The sequence below is a fragment of the Prunus avium genome, chromosome 1 (genome assembly GCF_965620075.1).
Source record: "Prunus avium chromosome 1, drPruAviu1.hap1.1, whole genome shotgun sequence".
In the NCBI taxonomy this organism is placed as follows: domain Eukaryota; kingdom Viridiplantae; phylum Streptophyta; class Magnoliopsida; order Rosales; family Rosaceae; genus Prunus; species Prunus avium.
This window is the reverse complement of record NC_142284.1, coordinates 48,307,286-48,324,630: the sequence shown is the minus strand read 5'-3', so window position 1 is coordinate 48,324,630 and position 17,345 is coordinate 48,307,286. Positions and strand designations below refer to the sequence as shown.

Genomic DNA, 17,345 nt, shown 5'->3' with positions numbered 1-17,345 from the left:
GGGGGTATTATAAACTTTGGAAATTGAATCATAGGTTTCGAAATTCAATTTAGAAGATAAATTCATTTGGATTGATCGGGATTTGTTTTTCCTTTGTGACCATTTTTGATAAGACTGGTTTTTAAGTCAAACTAAAAAATCTATGAATGCAAACCTAAAAACAGAGTCCAAAGAGCAAACGGCCCCGTAGAAGAGTTGATAATCGATCGGTGTTTTATCTTTCTTTCTCATTAAGAGAACGCAGCTGAGAAAAGCCATAATCAATGAAACCAGAATAATGTTAAAATTGACATTGTTCGCTGTAGGCTTTATCACAACAACAGTAAAAATGGAAGTAATAGTACGATCAACTCAATCAAGAGCAGGTTGATCTGAATTACTAACCAAAAACGATTTACACATAGAAAGAATGCGTCTTGATAAAATGCAAGTTGGAACAGCAAAACTCCAACTCCAAAGACGTCATTACAAAGATGCTTGGAAGCAAGCCTACAGGCAACAGGAAAAGGGAGGCCAATTTAATTCATCTGCCGAGGCTTTCAGCATATCCTGTAAAGAACCATCTGCGTCCACCATCTCCATCTCACCCATCATAAGAATCATCTCCACCAGCTTCAAAGGCAATCAGAATCATACCTTCACTCAGCACGAGCGGTGCCATATCTTTCCCTTCAGATATTTGGTCCCTCACAGGTGCTAAAACCTCATGTATGGCAGCAGCTGAACCTCCCAACATATATGAACAAAATAATTGATGAATCATACAAGATGATAGCTTAGCTTCATCTTTTTTTCCCCACTCTCTTGTCAAACGTAAGTTTAAAAGTCATACAGATTCACAGACTGATGGATAAGATATCCATCCAAAGCATGTTCAAAGTGCCCAACAACGAACCAAGAGAGTGGTGAAAACAAATTCAATATCTTGATAAAGAGAAGAAGAAAATCTTCTGAGGTCCTCCCCCCAGCAAACAGAGGGCAATGTGTCAAGAAATTGCAACAGCATTGTCTGCTACTTGTGGTTCATACGTGGTGTCGGATACTTTGGAGGGAGGCCAATAGCGAAATACTGATCTGCCAAGAATGTTTTTGACAGGAAGTGGACCCCTGAACACAAATAGTTAACCACATCGGCATGTCAGAGATATAACAATTCAGTTTGAAGGATAATGATCTTCTTAAATATTCATATGCAATACTAACAGTTTTTTGACCAGAAAATGCAATACTAAGAGTTTAGAATTACCAGTTATGAGAGTCAAAACTATTGTTCCGATTATCTCCCATGACAAAGACATAGCCTTCTGGAATGAACTGCAAAATCAAGCAAACAGATTGCAATGTTTTTGTAAGCACAATTCTCAGTGTCACCATAAGCAAATCAACTCAAGGAAAAGATAAACCTAGAAAAGGATGCTTACCACTGGATCCATTTCATAAGCAAGCGGCTCTAATATGTAATGTTCATCTTGAACAAGACCATTTACCAGCAATTTTCCATTGCGAACCTATTCCATAGACACACAAAATAAAACATGTCAAAAAACAAAATACATATGTTTTCGTTTCTATGAGTACAGCCAGAGCTATAAACAACAACTTCAAGATTAATGAGATTTATACCTCAACACAATCTCCAGCCTTAGCCACAATTCTTTTAATGAATACATCGCCTGAGCTATAACCAATTTCCTACCGAAAAACACAAGAATATAATGTCAGCACCCGCATGTCAAAAACTCTTACAAAATGTAATTGGAGGTGCCTCAAAAATCCTTATAAATTTTGATTGTACACAATACCTGTAAGATTGGAGGTGCCTTGAAAATTACTATATCTGAAACCTCAGGCTTCTTAAAGAAATATGAAACCTGATTTATCAAAGGAAGGAAATAAATCAGCTGGGCATAAGCAATTTCAAAAATAAAACTTTGACAGAAAATCTGGTTTTCACATTTATGAAATCAACCAAATAATACTTGCAAACATAACATTACATATCCCAATTCCAAATTCACAATTTTGTACTAACGAATACTAAATCAATTATCAATCAATCAAAAAACCAACATAATTCCACCAATTAAATATACTTAGATGAACATGGACTCACCTTCTCAGCTAAAACGCGATCACCCACATCCAGAGTAGGGCACATAGAAGTGGAGGGAATCGATCTGGGCTCGGCCAAGAAGGACTTAAACAGGACACTAACAGTGACAGCAGTGAACACAGCCTTAGCGTCCTCCGAGCAAGAATTCAACAAGCGCGATAAGAAACCGCTCCTCCCCAATTCTTTTTTAGTCAACCGCGGGACCTCAGCGACCTCCTCCACACACAAGGTTCCGCCTTTGTCCACTTCCTTCAATATAGACACCGGAACAGACTCGTTGCAGGGAAGCCACTTGGAGACCTGTAAAAAAGGCATGATCGAACCGGGTTTGAACGGCGAAATACCCATAGCAGCCTGACCCGAAGAGACACCCGCAACGAAAGCCGTTGACTTCAGAAGCGAGATCAAGCCCAAGACGATCGGGCTCTTGGAACTCTCGCCGAGAATCTCTTCGGCGAGGGCTGTGTACAAGGACGGTAAAGTCTTAGCGGCCAGCGAACTCGGCTTCGAACGGGAGAATTGGGTCTGGTGGTACTTGCGGACGGGGACGGAGGGGTCGAGTTCGGGCTTTTGGTTTGATCCGAATACCCGAGATCTGACCCAGCATTCGTGAAATCCTCGGCAATTTCCGACCCGGAGATTTGCCGAGGATGATAAATTTTGCGCGACATAGCCGGAGAAGCTTAGCGTGACGCGGATAGCCATGACTACTAATTTGATTAGGTTGGTGAAGATGTGGTGCAGTGTGCTCTCGGAGACTGATAAAGTTGATCTAGAGAGCCCTAGCAAACGATGGATGCCATTTCGGTTGTGCAAGACAGTGAAGCGAGGTAGGGAACGGTGAATTGAAAGGCCGGGTTACAGCTGAGGAAAGGAGTTGGAGGTGTTTGGGGATTTGAAAAATTAGGGTTTACGGAAAAGCTCGGAGATGGTGGCGGAGCTTTACCAGAGAGAGAGAGGGGCTCACGAGTCGCGACTCACGAGCAGGTGGATTTGGAGACGCCAGAAAATACCAAGATGGGCGTCAAATGGGGAAGAGTATAGGTTTAATAGAACGGCGGCTGAAATTCTATTAAAAAGTGGCCTTTGTTTCTTTCCTTATTTACGATTGTGCCTTTGTCTCCTTAATGAGATACCTTTCATTCTAAGCAGATTTTTGCCACAAAATACGCATATCTTATTATCTGATCACTTTGTGTGATTATCAGATTACTCTTACCTTTTTTCTTTTTCTTTTTCTTTTTATGTACTTATTTTCAGATTTTAAAGTTAATCTTTAAATTCATCAAACATATTGGACAATTTTACAAAAAAATTATAATTTTATTTCAACCTTTAAAATATTCTTAAAATTCAACATTCTATGAATAAATTATGAATAAAATCCTCTCTTACTGTGGAAGTTATAATTTTGTTTTATATGTTAATATTTATACTATAATGAGAACTTATACATGTCAATAAGAAAAATCCACATAACTCCCGGGGTAATTTGGTCATTCAACCATTATAAGGTAGAGAGGTTCTTCTTAGAAGTTTTATGTAAAAGAATGGCTACAGTAGCATGTCGTTTTCCATTATTTTGGATGACTTTGACCAAAAGGAATGGCTTCTAATGTGAATGACATTTGTCTCGCCTTCCTGCAACCTTCCTATAAATTATAATATTCAGATCCCAAAAGACGATAATAGCCCTAGGAATATCAACCGTTGATGTAAACCACATAATTTATTGGTCCTACAACTTTTGTATGAACACAATTTTTTCCAGAAGAATTCGCCATGATTTATCTCATCCATGCATAATATTATAAAAAATGAATATAAATTTTTGGCTGCTACTTAATATCGGCAAAAAATATTAAAAAATATCTAAAAATATAATATTTAATTGACATATATAGATTATAATGAGTCAGGAAAGGGTTGTTCATATTCCAATTAACTCATATCCTAAATTTTTAAATATCAACTTATGTACAAAAGCAGTCTATTTTTATATATTTAGACTCATTATGAGTTTCATCTTTTTTACAATCACTAAGCAATGTGTTATGTGCCACGTCAAATAGTAATTAAATATTGAGTAAGCAAGAATAAAGTATCAAAAAGTTGGGATAATAGTTAGTATCGTAGTATCATTTCTAAATGAATAATGTATGCAATCGTTACATGTAAGTTTCTTTCACGTTATTTATTTACAAATACAAATTAAGTAAGCGAGACTCCATTACAACTTTATTTTCTAAAATAATAAATAAGTAAGTCTTCAGTGATAATTAAAACACAATCCAATGGTTGGCAAAAGAAAAGAAAAATAGAATAACCAATATGAGTTATGCGAGTTTTCTTTAAAAAAAAGTTTGCGAGGTTCAGACCAAAAATAAAATAAAAATTTGCGAGGCTTCGAATTAAAGTCTTAAAAAATACAATCCATAATAACATGGGGTAAACTGGAAATTGGAATAAGAAAAGGGTTGTTTGACAATTTGATGTTGACTTATCTTAGGCTTGACTGGGTGAGTGTTTGGTATGGAGGCAGTTGATGACGGAAGCGCATATGTCAGCGACATAGCTGATTTGGATTAAGGAAGCGAATTATTATAATGTGAAAATTTGTGATTTTCAAAGCGCTTGATCACTTCTTCATCCAAATTCTGATTAATTGACGCAACTGCATCCGTCACAATGTCCATCCATTTAAATGATGAATACCTGTTTTTTTTTAAAAAAATAAATAAATAAATTATACTGTAGTAAATGATACCATTTTACCCTGAATTGACCGGCCACATTAGCATAATTTATTAACTTAAAAATATTAATGTTTCACGTAACCTACATCTAAAATGGACAAACACTTATGGTCCCAAATAAGCAGCGTCAAACGGATACTTAAACTGAAAAAATAAAACGAGAAAAAGTGCAAAAGTCTAAAAGATAGGAAAAAGAGACATTATACACTTATTTGCTTATAACGAGTCAAAGACTGATAAAATTAGTGAAAGTTCAATTTTTGAGGTTGGAACTTCAATAACGTCAAACGATTGACCAATTATTTTAGTTTTGGTTGAATTATATGAAGTATGTAGAATGCACGAACAAATTATATTAATGATTTATCCATATATTATCCAATATTGGTGCCCTTGATATGTGTCAACACCTACGACGTAATATGGGGATGTGCTTTTCTGTTTTTTGACAAGGTGATTACTCTAAATTACTCTAATTAGGGGTGGGTATAATTTCGGGCCACTTTGTATTAAAAATAAAAATAAAAAATTCAAATCAACCTGACCGAACTATCCAATCCGATCATTAGAGGGTTGGGTTGGCCTAATAATCAGCAAGTCTTGGGTTCAAACAATCATAAACCGCTATATACAAGTTGAGTTACGAGTTGGAACCAAAATTTAATAGTGGGTTTAATTTTGATTTAATCTAATTGAACCGCCCAATCCAATTAGAAAATGGTTGGATTGGGTTGGTCTAATAATGACCAGGTCTTGGATTCAAGAAATTATAAAATCGCTATATATTGGGTTGTATTACGAATTGGAATCGAAAACAGACTTAACCCAACCCATGCCCACCCCTAACTCTAATTTGTGCAAACGGAGGGCATATTGCCTTGTCCTACTAGCCTAACCCACATACGAATACATGGATGTTCATACACTGGGGCAGCTAAAAATGTAGGGCGAATCAGAAAGTCTAAGGGATTAAGGGCTCCTTTAGTAGGTGAGCTTGAGTTTGATTGAAAATGAACCATTTCGATTAATTAATATAGTATAATCTCCATGACTCATAGCCAAAAGTAGATTGGGCCTACACATTAAGACCCATTAGGAAAGCTCTCTTTGACCAAAAGCAACCCAAACAAAAAGCAGTTCCCTTCCAAATTAATCTGCTTCCAGCTGAGCACACCATCTACATAAACAAGATCAAGATGTATACATAAATTAACATTGAGGGACCTTATATTATTCCAGTTAAATGTTTCAACCAAGGTCAAGACTATAAGTATTATCACAAGATAGCAAAACGATACATACTCACAAATGTTCTTGGAGCCAATGCCCAGGTTGAGTTTCTACATTTGGAAATTAATGAACTCCCATACCATAGCAGATATATAATCTTATCAAAACTTCATTGATTTGATTGTAAATGTTCAGAAGCGACACCGGAGCCACGTAGATACCATGAGAGAAAATGTTTGCACATGCTCTTGTACAGAATCTCCTCAAGAAGCTGTGAATTTCAGGGGAGTATATAAAATGCGTTGTGTGATTGCAAGTTTCAAAAGCATTCCAAATTGTCCTACAACACCTTTTAACTTGTTTGGAAAATCAACAATGGGCAGTACAGTACCATTGAACTTAATAAATATCCTTCATGAGTTTGAAGCATTAGTCCCCTTTGCCATTCCTGTTGCCTTGGGTACTCTTTCTTTGCTCTTCCTATATTTCATCAAGGGACTCATCTTTGCCCAGAAGAAAGGATATGCCAAACTCCCTCCTGTGCTAGGTACCTGCTACTAATTCTTCGCTTTCATTGACGATTATATTCTGATAATCATGGATAGAATTTGCCCTCGAAAAACCGTTTTGTAAGAGAAGGGTGCCCAATAGCTCTCATATCCTTGTTCATATTTTTAAATAAAAATGATATATTGGGATCCTAAGATATTGCCACTTTCTTTTGTTGAGTCAAGTGTTTTTGGAGATTTATGAATGATGAGTGGGTGGATATGTGCAGTGGTTCCTGGGCTGCCATTGATAGGGAATTTGCTGCAACTGAAAGAGAAGAAGCCCTACAAGACTTTTACAAAGTGGGCCGAGACGACTGGCCCAATCTATTCTATCAGAACTGGTGCTTCCACGTTGGTCGTTCTCAATTCCACCGATGTCGCCAAAGAGGTTTCATTTATCTCATCTCTCATTATATTTATATATATTTGTGTATGTTAATATTGGTTGGTTGGTTGTTGTGTTCAGGCCATGGTGACCAGACATTCGTCCATTTCATTGAGAAAGCTATCGACGGCACTAAAGATCCTAACTCTCGACAACGCCTTGGTTGCAGCATCTGACTACAACGATTTTCACAAGATGGGAAGACGTCACAAATGTTCTTGGAACCAATGCTCAGGTTTACATATTATTTCTTTGTTTCTTCTCTCACTTAACTTAATTAATTTGTACATATTATTATAACTCCATTTGATATATAATAAATATATATATATTCAGAAACGACACCGAAGCCACAGAGATACCCTGAGAGAAAATGTTGCAAGCCAATTACATGCTCATGTAAACCAGTCTCCTCAAGAAGCTGCAAATTTCAAGAAAATGTTCGAGTCTGAACTCTTTGGAGTGTCGTTGAAGCAAGTGAGTGAGTGAGTGAGTTTATTCACATTGGTTTACGCCCAAAAACTATAATTAACTTAATTTGGGCCAAATGGTTATTAGGCCTTAGGACAGAACATAGAAGACTCAGTTTATGTGGAGGAGCTTGGAACTAAATTGTCAAAAGATGATTTTCAAGATTCTAGTGGCTGATGTACTGGAGGGTGTACTTGAGGTTGTTTGGAGAGACTTGTCTCCATACTTGAGAAGATGGGTTCCCAACAACAAGGGCTTGGAAATGAAGATCCAGTGCATTTTTTTCGCAGGAAAGCAGTGATGAATTCCCTGATCAAGGAGCAGACCAACCGAATTGCTTCAGGAGAGGTGCATGCATGCATGCTTAGATTAAATCCACATTCTTTAATTTAACTTGGAGGAAGTTAACTATGATGATGTGAAACAGGAAGTAAATAGTTTCCTGGATTACTTGCTTTGTGAAGCAAAAACTCTTACAATGGAGCACATTACTATTTTTTTTTTTGGGAGGCAATTCTTGAGGCGGCGGATACTACATTGGTAACCACAGAATGGGCTATGTATGAACTTGCTAAAGATCAAAATCGACAGGTACCCATTATTAGTTTGATTTGATTTGAGATTAAGTACTACTTAACTGATATTCATGATATATATGTGACAGGGTCTTCTGTATGAGGAAATCAAAAACGTTTGTGGATCCGATAAGATCACTGAGGAACATTTTTCCCAGCTGCCATACCTTAATGCTGTTTTCCATGAAAGTTTAAGGAAGCAGTCCAACTTCGGTAGCACTTTTAAGATATGCACATGAAGATACCCAGTTAGGAGGTTACTATATTCCAGCTGGAACAGAGGTAATTGATGAAACACGAAAATATATTCTTGCATGTTTTTCTTTCATCTTATTTATATATAAAAGAGAGTATTAATTCATCTATTTTGGTGCAGATTGCTTTGAATATATACGGGTGTAACAGGGACAAGAACGAATGGGAAAGCCCTGAAGAATGGAAGCCAGAGAGATTCCTTTGGACAAGGAGAAATGTGATCCAACGGATTTTTACAAGACCTTGGCGTTTGGAGCTGGAAAGAGGGCCTGCGATGGTTCTCTTCAGGCAATGCTAATAGTATGCACCACCATTGGCAGGTTGGTGCAGGAGTTTGAGTGGAGGCCGCCGAGAGGTGGAGAGGAAGAAAATGATGATACTGCTACCTTCACCACTCACAAGCTCCATCCATTGCATGCAATCCTCAAACCCAGAAATCACTATTCACTAGTTAGTTAGTGTCGAATTTAAGTAATAAAAAAAAAGAGCCAAAAGGAAAAGTTGACGGCTTAACCAACCATGTTATGCTTTCGGCTGAATAATTAAAAAGAAAGAAGAAGAAGAAGCAACTTTGTCGTTCATACATAACAATTTCTCTGTCTTGACTCTTGGCTTGACTTGGCTTCATAATCATTGGAAACAAAAATCATTGCAGAAGACGAATAATTGGATCTGAATATCATAAGAGATAGATAATTAATACGCATGCTACTGCTACTATGGCTGAGCAGTTTGCATTGCATTGCATGCGTTTCTATAATCAGTTTATTTCCAATGCTTGACAGTAAGTAAATCAATACTTTGACTTGAGTCCAAGCTTGAAATAAAATAATAATTTTAACCCCCCAAAAAGAGGAGTTGAAAATAATGGCAGCGAACGCGAGATGGAAGAACGTGGGTTGTGTCGGGTAAATCTGGCATTTTCCCTGTGTATTTGCATCAGTTTAACTGCTTTTTTCAAAGTTACCGCCACTGGCCAGTGTCATTCAGAAGTCGATGACCATTTTCCCTGTGTAGGGACCATTTCCAGGTTCTTGTTAACCCCAACCTCACGCGCACCACAAAACCCTAGGCATCTACAACTCTCAGTAACTTTTCTTGATAAGTGATATCGTGAGTAGGAGAATTCGAACACTGAACTTGGAATAGCTACTTTAATCACTTGGAACACATGTTACCCCATTTCCATTTATAAAAAGAGGCAGAATGTCCCAAAATCTTGTAACACTATCGGAAAAAAGGAGTTCGCATATCCTTTTTTGCTTGCTTGCTTCCGACTTGTAACTTGTAAGTTGTGACTGTGAACGAGTAAAAAGAAGAAAGAAAAAAAACTCAAGTTAAATCCTATATTCACACGCCAACACAGAACAAATGATCATCTGGACCCATCTCCTCCTTGCGTGCTAGAGTGACCCCTGCCCCGCCCTGCCCAATCCAACCCTCAAACAACCGAAAATTCCGGACGCCTGGCCCTACTAAATAATGATCATTGATCCACCACCGCACGATTGTTTGACTCTTTGACCAAACTCCTTCCTCATCACAGCCCTCCATCAAAGCCAAGTAAAATATCGAAGCACGCGGTCAACTTGAAGAGGTCTCAAGTTTCACTGCGAGTCTGCGAGCTGTTTCAGTGTTAAAAAGGCTTGGCATTTGGATCCTCATCACCACCGCTCATACATATATGCATTGCAGTCAGTGTGGTGGTCCACCAGCACCTGCCTGTAGAATAATAGCAGCGCAAATGCAAAACTTTTATGCTTAAACTTTGAAGCTCCTCCTTCCTCTCAGTCACTTCGATTGTCAAACTCTCACTCACTCAAAGGCCCCACGATCACCCTATAATCACTGACCCCTCCGACACACACTGAAAGCAAAAAGAAAAAGATAACCAAAAAAATGCCATTATAAACACACAGAAACACACAGAGAGAAACGGAGAGCTTCTTGTACCTCTTGCCTCTATTATAAAGCAAAACTCACACCACAACTCACACATACATACACACAAACACTTCCAAGACATTAGACAATGGACGAGAGGCCGGAGACGGAGCTGATATCCATTCCGGCGACGCCGCGTGGTGTGTCGACGCCGGAGATACAGACTCCATCTGGGCAGAGGTCGCCTCGGCCGCCGTCCAAGGAGGCGAAGTCGTCGTCGGCTTGGACGCCGACTTCGTTCATATCGCCGAGGTTCCTGAGCCCCATCGGGACGCCGATGAAGAGGGTCCTCGTCAACATGAAGAGCTACTTGGAGGAGGTGGGCCACCTCACCAAGCTCAACCCACAGGACGCTTGGCTTCCCATCACGGAGTCCCGCAACGGCAATGCTCACTACGCGGCGTTTCATAACCTCAACGCCGGCGTTGGCTTCCAGGCCTTGGTCCTTCCCGTTGCCTTCTCTTTTCTTGGCTGGTAATTAATTTCACAACCTCACAAGTACTGATTTTTATTACCCATTTCACCTTGTTAGCTCAAGCTTCATAAAAATTCTTCCTTTTTGAGTTAAATCTCATTCCAGTTCTCTTTTTTCATAATAATATTTTAGACAATTATCCAGCTTTAGAATTATGTTTCTTGGCGTTTTCTGCTTAATGCTGCAGCTAATGTGCTTATTAATATCAGTGGGTTCCCCTGATGGGTCGCTCTCGAAATTGATTCCCTTCCACGTTTTGATCTCTCTATATCTCCCTCTCTCACATGCTACTGAGAGGAATTTGACTAAAGTTCATGGCTTTGGGGGTCTACTTGGGTAAAGTCACTTCATTTATTGAAGATTATCATTAACAGGTTTCAATTTGACAAAGTAAAAGAACATCCTTGAGGGATGTCACTTCGCCCCTTTATCTTTTGCTTTTCCATAGCTTCAAAGATCCTGGAAATATACACATGCCAGCCCTATCTCATCATGTTGGGGTCACTCATGATTTTGTTATTTCTTTTTGAAGGAATATAGACAGAGGAACCTTTATACTTTGGTTATAGTATCACTTGTTTATTGTCTTCACTGCAATAGTGCCTTTAACTTTTTCATTTTATATTATTTTTGCATTATAATTTTCAAAGATTTGAAGATTTAAACATTTGAAGTGCTTGACACTTTATATTAAGATAAAATTTACAAAGCTGCTAATAACAATTGAAGAATACCATTATCTGAAAGGTTTGGAGTACTTGAAATGAATTGACCTGGTTCGTTTGTTGACTATGTCCACAGGAGTTGGGGAACACTTTCCTTAACCATAGCCTACTTCTGGCAACTTTACACATTGTGGATTCTTGTTCAGCTACATGAAGCGGTCCCAGGAAAGAGGTACAACAGATATGTGGAGCTTGCACAAGCTGCATTTGGTAAGAGACTTCACGATTTAGAAACCACCACATGGTTTTTTGTTTTCTCAAATATTTCATAATATGCTGTAGGTGTCACAGTTACACTGATGCAATTGATATAAGTATTAACAACAGCTTAGTGATGAGGCCTTTAGCTTGATCTTGTTTAGCTTAGATATCTAGTTTTGTAGTGGATAGTAAGGTATGTGAATAAGTAAATTAATGGCAGATATTTTTTTTCTTCTTTTGCAGGGGAAAGATTGGGTGTTTGGCTTGCTCTCTTCCCAACCGTCTATCTATCGGCAGGAACTGCAACAGCTTTAATTCTAATAGGAGGGGAGACCATGAAACTATTTTTTCAGATAGTTTGTGGTCCCTTATGTTCATCAAATCCCCTAACAACAGTAGAGTGGTATCTAGTGTTCACTTCACTATGTATCGTTCTATCTCAGCTCCCAAACCTCAATTCAATTGCAGGACTTTCACTCGTTGGAGCCGTGACAGCCATAACTTACTCCACAATGGTTTGGGTCCTCTCTGTAAGCCAGCCAAGGCCACCCACAATTTCTTATGAGCCAATTACATTGCCATCCTCTTCGGCTTCTGTCTTTGCAGTCTTGAACGCTCTTGGTATTGTAGCCTTTGCTTTCAGGGGGCACAATTTAGTTCTGGAGATTCAGGTATGCTCTCTGTGAGTCCGGAGTAATGAAGTTATATTCTCCTTGTTAAAAAAAAAAACATACATAATTACTTAAGTTGGGAATTTGCACTTTTAATTCTTATCTAACAGAATTTCATTTACCTGAATTAGGCAACAATGCCATCAACCTTTAAACACCCAGCTCATGTGCCCATGTGGAAAGGAGCCAAGGTTGCCTATTTCTTCATTGCAATGTGTTTGTTCCCTGTTGCAATTGGTGGCTTTTGGGCTTATGGAAACCTTGTAAGTTTACCAACCTTGTAAGGAGCATATTGGTATCATGGATGACTTGATTTCAGCCATTTCATCAAGTTTCATAAATTTTTGCATTTTTCAGTCTTGTTGATTGTTCCGTATGTTCTGTTTTTCTACAGATGCCTTCTGGAGGGATTCTCAATGCCTTGTACGGATTCCACAGTCATGACATCCCTAGAGGACTTCTTGCAATGTGTTTCCTCCTAGTTGTGTTTAATTGTTTGAGCAGTTTCCAGATATACTCAATGCCTGTATTTGACAGTTTTGAAGCTGGTTACACTAGTCGTACCAACCGTCCCTGCTCGATTTGGGTCCGGTCTGGTTTCCGAGTTTTCTACGGATTCATCAACTTCTTCATAGGAGTGGCACTCCCCTTCCTCTCCAGTCTTGCCGGGCTACTAGGAGGACTCACACTTCCAGTCACATTTGCCTATCCTTGCTTCATGTGGGTTCTCATTAAGAAGCCTACAAAGTACAGCTTTAACTGGTATTTTCATTGGATCTTGGGTTGGCTGGGGATTGCGTTTAGTTTGGCCTTTTCCATTGGAGGCGTGTGGAGCATGGTCAACAATGGACTTAAATTGAAGTTCTTCAAGCCGCCTAATTGATGTTTCAATGGCCCCTGCTTCATAATTCTTCAAATTTTGTTAAGAATGTTATAAACACTGTTGCTTTGCTGCAAATTAAATACGTCTTGTGCGTACATATTCGTGTTCTTTTGTGGCACATGGTTAAATGGTGTAATGGTTGGGAAGTTTGTTCTGGTTCTGTAACAGATAACTTTATATACTTACATAGCCCTTCCACCTGAGCTGTTTGTGGTCCTCTGTAATGAGTATTCAAAGAAGAAAAGTTAGGTCAGACTATAATGAGTGGAAAGTTATAAGTGTAAGTTATAAGGGGTTCACTTTATAGCCATCAGATCAATCCAAGGGATGAACTCGTTATGCTACAATCGGGTTGCAATTACCCGTTTTGAAAACAACTTCGTCAAGTGAGAGGAATGTTTCTCCCAGAGCGTGAAATCTCAAACAAATCCTTCTTACACTCTCCCTGTCTAAATCTGTCCTTCCTGCCCACTTTTCCCTATGTTCTCTTTATTCCCAAGCTCTTCTCATTCACCACTCCTAGTCCCATCCGTTCCTCTTCTTCTTTTACTTCTTCTTCATCTTCTTCTTCCTCTGCTTATTCTTCGGGTGGTTTTGTAATTTAATATATAGATAATTTATGAGTTTATTTCTAAATTTTAAATTCTAATTTAGTGATTTATAAATTTAGAGTTTCTTAAGTGGTTCATAATTTCTCCAATTTAGGGATTAAGTTCAATCCACTGTGCAATCCAGTTCTCTACCCATCCATCGTCATAATCCAGCTCTCCTCAAATTTGGAACCCTAGTTTAACCCTAGCCAAGCCGCCGCAACTCACAACCTCCGTTGTCGACCTCCACAGCGAAGCCACTGTCGCGACTCCAAAGTCAAGCCACAGTCGCGACCTCCGTCGTCGTTCTCCAATTTGTTCACCCCAGTAAGATTTCAATCGTTTTCTAGAGTTTTTTTGTTTTGTGCATGCTGTTGTTGCTATTCAATCCAGGTATTTTCAGTTGAAATGTTTTTGTTTTTCTGGTTCTGATTAATCTGTTTTTGGATATATATTTTTTTTGTTAAATCGATCCTTGGGGAGGCTATGTGCTGGTATGTTTGGTTTGGTGGTTGATTAAATAATTGGTCCGGTGATGATTTTGTACTTGTTGGGCATTAATTTTTGCCAGGTATTTAGTTGATTGGTTGCAATTTGATTACATTTTTTTCCTTGATGACTATTGTACTGAAATTTGCTCGGATATTAAGTTTTTGTTGATTCTTATGCAATTTGATTGATGCAATTCTATAGTTGTATTGTAGTGGATGGAGTTTTGGCATTTGGTAGAACATTTGCTTCAGAAATTGTACTTTGCTATTGTTAATTTAGTCAATTATGGTTTTGTTTTACTTTAGTGAATTTAGTCAACCAGTATGCAACTGGCGTGATTGTAAGCATTAGTGGAAATAACCTTAATTAGCAGCTTTATGTGTGTCACTTGGTTTATCCAATTAGTATATGACATAATGTAGTTGGGTGTGTCTCAACTGCAGTGATATCTTTTTGCTTAATGTTAATTTTTCCCTTACTGTTTCTGCCCCAACTTCTTTTATATCCCAACCCATTGGATCCATTGAATGGAGAGGCAGCTGCTATGCATGATCGTTCTGCTTATTAACAAAGAGTAAAAGGTAGTAATTATTTGCAGCTTTTGTGAATTGAGTATATATTGGTTGCCTCTTGTATGGTTTGCACTGACATGCTTGAGACTTACTTTTAGTTCCTTCCTTTTTTCGTTGTTCACATATACAACCTTCATTGCAGGAGGTAGCGGAGGATTTCAAAATCATAACTGGACTGTTTTTAAGAAAGTTTTGAAGGTCATGAATCTGTGATGTTTAAACATATAAGCTTTACTGTAGGTTTATCAGAACACTTAAAACTGGTTTTAAAGTGTTATGAAATTTTACTCTGCAATAGTCATATTAAGTGGAAAATATTTGAGATTTTAAAGTTTACTTAAGAGTTCAAATCAATGGCTGTGTTGCAAGACTTGTGGCACCTTTTAATCCAAGTGTGGTTTTTGACTCCAGATGTCAAATGAGATCAGCAGTATTCTCTTCGAAGGTTTGAATTCCTTAGAAAACTAGTCATGTGTAAATAAATAATGAATTCCTTAGAAAACTAGTCGTGTGCAAATAAGTAGTGAATCTTACCTGTATCAGGTGTATGCTTTTGAAACTTCTATACCCCACACATATTTAAGACTTTTGATAACATAAAACAATAATGTGGAAGTTAGCTTCTTCTTTGAACCTTGAGGATCAGATATTGCTGCCCATTCTGCAGTTGCTGGAAGGATTTAGGATACATTAGTTACTGCATCTAATGGAAAAATGGATGCAGTTGTGAGGGTGTTGGGAAATGTAATCCAATTTTATCTGTTCTGAGATATTTTGATCCCACTGAGGATCATAGTTGACTGTTGTTTTCTGCACAAGTTTTCTAGGAAATCTTCGGAGAAATTTGTTGTCTGAAGTCGGAACCACTCAAAGCTTATCAAGGGTTTACATAACAAAGAGTTGATGAAGAAAGATTTAACTATAGACAGATATGAAGAAGCAAAGACATTTTACTGGAATACAGTTGATCCCATATTTTCTTTTTTATGTTAAAGTATCTCATGCAACTTAGTTATCAGAGTTGTACTTTTGCAGTTAGTTATAAGAGTTGTTATTCATACCTCCATATTTGATTACTATTGCAGTGAATTGTTTTGGTGCCCCCGCTGGTGGATGTTACTTATTGCTGTGGTGAACTTATTAGAATTTTTGTTTGCTACTGCAGGAAAAATTGGCATATTTCGAATAAACGAGCTCAAGGATGTTCTCACCCAATTAGGCCTTTCCACTGCATTCTGTGCCACAGTAACAGAGAAGAGCCTTGAAAAGTCAAAACATTCATAATCTACAACATATTACAAAAAGGACGTCCGTAATGGAATCACATAAAATTATATTTTTGGAGTTTTAGAGCTTAGAGAATTTCACAATGAGTTCCTACTAATTTTCGGTGTACTTTTTGGATTTTTATTTTATTTATTATGAATTTTGTAAGTTAAATCCTAGAAAATTATTATTAAATTGTACGGAGTGACACATGGTGGATTTTTATTTCATTTATTATTATTAAAAAGTAATATAATAATATTTTAGGGTAAATAATAATATAATAATGATTTAGAATAAAAAAGTAATAGAATAATAATTTAGGGTAAATAATAATATAATAATAATTTAGGTTAAATAATAATATAATAATAATTTAGGGTAAATAATAATATAATAATAATTTAGAGTAAAAGGTAATATAATAATCATTTAGGGTAAATAATAATATAATAATAATTCACAGTAAAAAGTAATATAATAATATTTTAGGGTAAACAACAATATAATAACAATTTAGAATAAAAGTAATAGAATAATAATTTAGGGTAAATAATAATATGAGAATAATTTAGGGCTCCATAATCATAAGGAGTTTGTAGTAATTTTCGATGTATTTTTCAGATTTTTAATTAATTTTTTATGATTTTTTTAAGATAAATTTGGAAAAAGTAAACAAAATGACATGTGGCGCAATCATAGGATACCACCTGTTGAAAAGAATGACTGCTCTCATTTCAGCTGCAGCCACGTGTGATCCTCGATAATTTTTTTTTTTTTTTTTTGGGATTTCACTTCTAAAATTCATAACAAATAAATTAAAAATCCAAAAAATATACCGGAAAGTCCTACGAACTCCGTGTGACGTTCTCTACACTATCAAGCTATAAAAATACAATTTAACTCAGAAAAATATAAATTGATGACAAAAACTCACATTTATTTCTAAACGATTTAAAATACTAGTTGATGCTCTATAATATAACACTCATGTTCTTTGATTCAAGGATTACCGTGGACATAAATATGTGAAATCATGATTTTAGACCTCCATAGTCAAAGACAATGTCGTAAGTAGTTTGTAACAATTTTCGGTATATTTTTCTTATTCTTAATTAATGTTTTATGATTTTTTAAAGATAAACTTGGAAAAAAAAAATAAAGAAAATGAAATGTGGCGCAATCGTACG

General features: G+C 37.2%; 2 protein-coding genes and 1 pseudogene across 2 annotated transcripts; 2 read left to right on the top strand and 1 right to left on the bottom strand.

Annotated features, from left to right (window-relative positions):
* Positions 1 to 264: 264 nt before the first annotated feature.
* Positions 265 to 3,150, bottom strand: LOC110762572 (putative thylakoidal processing peptidase 2, chloroplastic). Its single transcript, XM_088245791.1, has 6 exons — positions 2,114 to 3,150; positions 1,803 to 1,871; positions 1,624 to 1,692; positions 1,422 to 1,508; positions 1,247 to 1,314; positions 265 to 1,107 (listed from the first exon to the last, which is right to left on the bottom strand). Exons 1-6 carry the CDS (start codon positions 2,816 to 2,818, stop codon positions 987 to 989), a joined length of 1,119 nt encoding a protein of 372 aa, XP_088101917.1. The 5' UTR covers positions 2,819 to 3,150; the 3' UTR covers positions 265 to 986.
* A 3,324-nt stretch (positions 3,151 to 6,474) lies between these two features.
* Positions 6,475 to 8,795, top strand: LOC110762573 (ent-kaurene oxidase, chloroplastic-like; annotated as a pseudogene).
* Positions 8,796 to 10,058: 1,263 nt separating this feature from the next.
* On the top strand, positions 10,059 to 13,436 carry LOC110762545 (Transmembrane amino acid transporter family protein). The gene is made up of 5 exons (XM_021965193.2): positions 10,059 to 10,754; positions 11,557 to 11,690; positions 11,925 to 12,352; positions 12,484 to 12,615; positions 12,747 to 13,436. Exons 1-5 carry the CDS (start codon positions 10,369 to 10,371, stop codon positions 13,233 to 13,235), a joined length of 1,569 nt encoding a protein of 522 aa, XP_021820885.1. The 5' UTR covers positions 10,059 to 10,368; the 3' UTR covers positions 13,236 to 13,436.
* Positions 13,437 to 17,345: the final 3,909 nt, after the last annotated feature.